Genomic DNA, 5,045 nt, shown 5'->3' with positions numbered 1-5,045 from the left:
AAAGAGCCTGCTGCTGCAGGTGATGGAAGCAGAGAGGCCAGTCTGAAGATGGGCTGCCCAAAAGCAGGAGAAAGCAAGAAAGCCCCTATGGAGAGGGATTCGCTCACAAACACCACAATATGTTTTTATCCAGGAGTGACCCTCCGCTAGAAGGTCTGCACGTGCAGGGCTCCCCCCGCAACACGGCCGCGCTCCCGGCGCCTGAACAGAAGCCGAGGGCTGGAGCTGTCGGAGAGAAAACAAATGGAGCCACGGAGGTGAAAGCACTGTCAATCAAACTGCAGCTGTACAATGGGCACTAATGACTCCTGGCCTAATTACTACAGGTACCATGTGGTAACGCCGAACACCATCCCCACCCCGGCCGCCCTGAATTGCTTTTGCAAGAGCATAGATGGGAACACGCTTGGTGTAACTCAATTTACTTTGACACAGTTACTTCAAGGATGAATTTGCTCCCTGCAGGAGTGATTTTAAATGGAGTACTTTAGGTCCATTAGATGTAGCTGTTTTTAGCCCAGTTGCTGGGACAATAGCTATTCTAACAGGGTTTTTTAAAATGTGGCTTATTTTCACATAATAGACTATCACTAATTTTCGCATTTAAATGACACTCATTTCAAGAAGTCCTGCTATCAGTAATGCTGGCTGCTACGTAAATAATCACAGAAAACAAAATAATGTCCTGGTGCCAGATAGGCGAAAAACGACTTTCTGCAACTCCAAGAGCCTTGTCTCCCGCCTCAGTTTTCCTTCTACTGAGAACGCCCAGGCAGCCAGAGGAGCTAGGGCCTCAGGAAGTACTGCTGGGTGGGCGAGGGGAAAAAGGCTGTGATCCACCCGATGAGTCACGTACCATCCCACCGGTGTCATGCCAGTGGCTGGGGACCAGCCCCAAGCCTGGAGAGGGCTGAAAGCAGCACTTATATTCTATTCCGCTTTGGGTTTGTATTTGTAACTAAATGGGAAACTTACAGCTTGTATAAGGATAATTCAGTGTATGCTTCACCACAGCCATTTGGTTTTTACTACCCACGGCATGAGGTGGGAAACTTAAACCATGAGATCGCTTCTGGACTCAGCTGTGCCCGTGGCAGGGGATGCTACGTCCAGTGCCTTGTCACCATCACCAAATCCAGAAGAGAAGCACCTCAGCTGCACAACACTTTTTATACTTCCTTACACTCAGGAGGACAGTGAACAGCAAAGGAACTTCTTCTACAGACACTGTCACGCTGCAATCCTTTCCACTTTGGGGGTCTGCAGACATTTGTGTGAACCAAGGGACAGTTGAATAAATAAAACAACGGATAAGCATACCATCCAAACAACAGAAAGGAAATCAGCCCATGGGTTCACCCAAGTGTCCGCAAGTAACTTTTTTTGCATTATTAATTCTGGTCTAATCACATTGCTATCAGGAAAATCAGGGGAGCAGCATCACAACGGAGAGCTTACTGACCCTACCTGCTTTGGGTTCAGCAAAGATCCCCGAGCTTCGCTTTAGCTTTGGTACACCAAGAAAGGCTGTCAGAAATTCAGTGTCTGGGTAGCTCATGAGGAGAGTTATGTGGGCACCGTGTGTCTGCTTTGCTAGCCGAGTACCCACCCACCTGAGTACAGACCAGAAAGCAGCAGCATCTGATGGCTGAACTGTCGCTGAACGGCTGATCCCAGCCCACTCCATCACCACAGCCCCCGGGATAATTACCACCGAGAAGCACCCTGAACTGTGAGAATATCCTGAAGTCCTTAGCAGCAGCTTGCAACACAAGGCCTTAAGTTTGAAATTAATAAAACAGACCCGAACAAAAGTCTTGCATTTTTACTGAAAACCCAGGATTAGCACAAAAAGGGGTGAGAATTTCCCAGGGAACTATATCACTAACAGACTAGCAAAGGTATTTTGGGTCCATATTCACCAGAAGATTTGTCTGCACAGTATTTTCCCAAGTAATTACTTTAACCATCATATTTCTGAGATGTGTTTTCATCCCTGTACTGTGCATCACTTAGGAACAGGGAACTCACCTTCCTTTCTGCCTTCTCACTTTCCTTCATTTTAGCCAACGCCTTTTTGAGCTCCTGGGATGTGAATGAATTGGAGTCCACATCCACCTTGCCCAGCCTTGCCGAGGAAACAAAACATGTTACGAGGGAACAATCGCATCTGTAACATTTTCATTGTGCTACCCTAGCAATGGATATTATCAGGAGGAAAGGAACTAAGAGCGCTAGATTTCCATGCATCTCACTTAAAAAACACAACCCCCCCCACCCCCACTCAAGAAAAGGTTAGTCCAGGTGCTATATTGTGTGTGTGGTTTGCAGACACCTCACCCTGACAATCAAAAAAGGCTCCATAATCTGCAGGCTGACTCAAAATCTCAAGTCCCAGCACAATAAAAACAGCTGATTAATTTGTGCCTCTGAATTTCACGTAGCAATGCAGAAAAGCAGGCAAGGTTTCAGAGGAAAAGCAGAAGCCCACCGCTGTGCCACTCCGTCGTTGCTAAGGACTTGCAGGCTGCAATGGGGAGATATGCTGGCTGGAGTTCTGATGATTGTCAAACACGAGAGTTAGGGCAAGGGTAAATCAAGCAGAAGTTACACAGAAATGCTAAAACCAGGTTGTGTTGGTCTTTACACCTATCCCTTTGGTTGAGAGAGGGATTGTTTATCTGGGCCACAGGCACTCTTTCACACAAAAAGGAAAGCCAGCTGTGCTGAAGAGCCTCTCCACGCTCTGAACGGGTGTAACGGGGAGCGAGGGAGCAGGGTTAAACAGCCCCGTGATTGAGAGAAGGAAGTTCCCCATCGTAACTAACCCTGCCTTTGTCAGGAGGGGGCTAAGGGGAAGGTCAGCACCAGTAAACCTTTCAAAACAAATGTTAAAATGTGGTGAGAGGGAAAGCTGTGTGATCTACGGAGCACGTCAGCAATAACCGGCGTGGAAATGAAGGCTGCAAGCCCGCTGACTGTCCCGCGTTACCACCAGTGCTTTCTGGCTGAGGTCAGCACGAACAGAGCCTCTCACAACTGCTCTGGTGGTTTAAGCTTGGAAAGTAGTTTCAGACCAGTTGCTGCAGATGTTTCCGTGGACTAAACATCATTCAAAGAAGCCACGTTGCACAGTCAGTTTTGGTGCTGTGGCATGAGATGGTGCCAATGCAGCCATGCTCAGGGCTCTTCCACTGCCATCCCGAAGGGATCACAAAGGATGGGGCTCAGTTGTCACTGCGGAACCCTTAAACCAACAATCAAGTCTCAGGCAGAGACAGCAACTGAGTGCATCAGGGAACTTGGCCTCAAATGAAACACAGGAATCCCACAGCCCGCCCATACCTGATGCTTTGCATCACCGTACCTTTTCCTTCTTCTCTCTTTTCCTGTGTCACCTTTCCCATTTTCGCTATCTGGGAGCTTGGCTTCTCTGTCTCCCGTCTGCAGATTTAACCGTACGTGTGAGCCTGCAGGAACAGCTTGACCTACAAAACAAGGTCAGACAGTTGTAGAGCACGTGCATTGTTTTGGCTTCATGCAGGAAGGGCGAGCTACAGGTGCACGCTCCAACCCGGAAGACAGGAAAGCCTCATCCCGTGTGGTGAAGAGCAGCAGGCTGTTCGCCGCCAACGCTCTCCCCTCCAGCAATACCCCTGTGACCCATTTCACCTCGCAGAGATGCCACCCTGACCCACCTAACACAACACCATGCAGCCGGGCCGGAGGAGGGATCCCAAGCAGAGCAAAGCACCGGCTCCCTCATTCCTCCTCGGCCAATCCCCAAGACAGCACTAACACTCCTCATCAGGAGCAGGTCTGGAGACTATCTGGGGAAAGGGGAATTGGTTGCTGATTGGGGTAGACAACATAAAATACAGCTGCCAAAGTGAAATCAAAGCATCCTGCAGAGTACAGCCAGGTAATGCTGAATATCAAGTGTACCGCAGCGAGTTTGGAAATATTGTATTAAAAGGAATATATGATCACTACTATCTGCCAACAAAAATACACAGAATACATTAAGCTTTGGTTTTAAATGAAGAGAAGATGGGAAATTCAGAGTGTTTTTTCTTGGTCACAATTCACCACAGGCAGGTCACGACAGCCAGCCGTCGCAGAGGGATGGGGAGGTGGCAATATCTGGTTGCTGCTTCTCGATGTCGCTGCTCCTTCTTCCAGTGCTAGAAAGCTGGCTGCTCAGGAAAGCAGGGTCAAGGCTGAATGAATACGGAGATCTTGGCCGCACGCAGAGGGATCAGACGGACACACAGCTGTTCATGCTCCTCTCTCTCAGTGAGGTTTCCCTATTCAGCCTTTCCTTTCCCTGCTTCCTCTTCAGGTAAAAAACATCTAGGATAACATACCACAGCATGTCGGAGACAGGTAGCATCTCCTACCAAAGGAGCGCAGACAAGGGTAATTATTTTCTGCAATAAATACATGTTCTCAAAGACAAAACCCTCGAGTCTAGGGAACAACCGGATTGATCCCCCCTCCTCAAGACCAAAGAGACATTTCACTGATCAAAGGACCTGGTGCTTTCTACAAAAAAACAGAATGTTTGTCAGAATCCATACAAAAACATTTCAAAGCCTAAAGCCATCCAGCAGGTAAAAATGCACTTGGGGAAAAAACAGGGAAACTCATTTTGGAGGATTTCAGGGCGCATTCTGATAGCTCCTCCTTCCCTCCAGCACATCCTGTCTGCAGGAACTTGCATTGGCCGGATATACGAGGGGACACACCTGATTATCGTCCCGTGGTTACCTGTGCAAGGACAGGCTAGGTATGCCTCCTCCTCCCGCTTTCCAACTCTCCTCCCGATCCTTCACTTGTGACAGGCGGGAGCTTTAATCTGTATGTCTAGCTAGAGATCATCTTCCCGCTTTCCAAAGGTGAGCTGTGCAGGAATCTGCGGCGACAGCAGAGCCGCCCCCTCGCAGGTGATGCGGCAACGCAACTGGGATGTGCCGGTCGGAAAGGGGTCTGTAGGATCTCCAGGAAAAGGACAATGCCGCATCTCCTCTCCCTGTTTCAGGCGA

The 5,045-nt window shown here is 48.9% G+C and overlaps 1 protein-coding gene across 1 annotated transcript in view; it reads right to left on the bottom strand.

Moving 5' to 3' along the window:
* The window catches only part of SIL1 (SIL1 nucleotide exchange factor), a gene marked incomplete at both ends in the record, with an annotated part of 41,955 nt that extends 38,467 nt beyond the window's left edge, over positions 1-3,488 (bottom strand). Inside the window, 2 exons of the mRNA XM_010152672.1 lie at positions 2,032-2,128; positions 3,368-3,488. Coding sequence (XP_010150974.1) covers positions 2,032-2,128; positions 3,368-3,488 — 218 coding nt within the window. The remainder of the gene's footprint in view (positions 1-2,031; positions 2,129-3,367) is intronic.
* Positions 3,489-5,045: the final 1,557 nt, after the last annotated feature.

Source organism: Eurypyga helias, unplaced genomic scaffold, assembly GCF_000690775.1.
Source record: "Eurypyga helias isolate BGI_N326 unplaced genomic scaffold, ASM69077v1 scaffold7535, whole genome shotgun sequence".
NCBI lineage: Eukaryota > Metazoa > Chordata > Aves > Eurypygiformes > Eurypygidae > Eurypyga > Eurypyga helias.
This window is presented reverse-complemented; position numbering and strand designations above follow the sequence as displayed.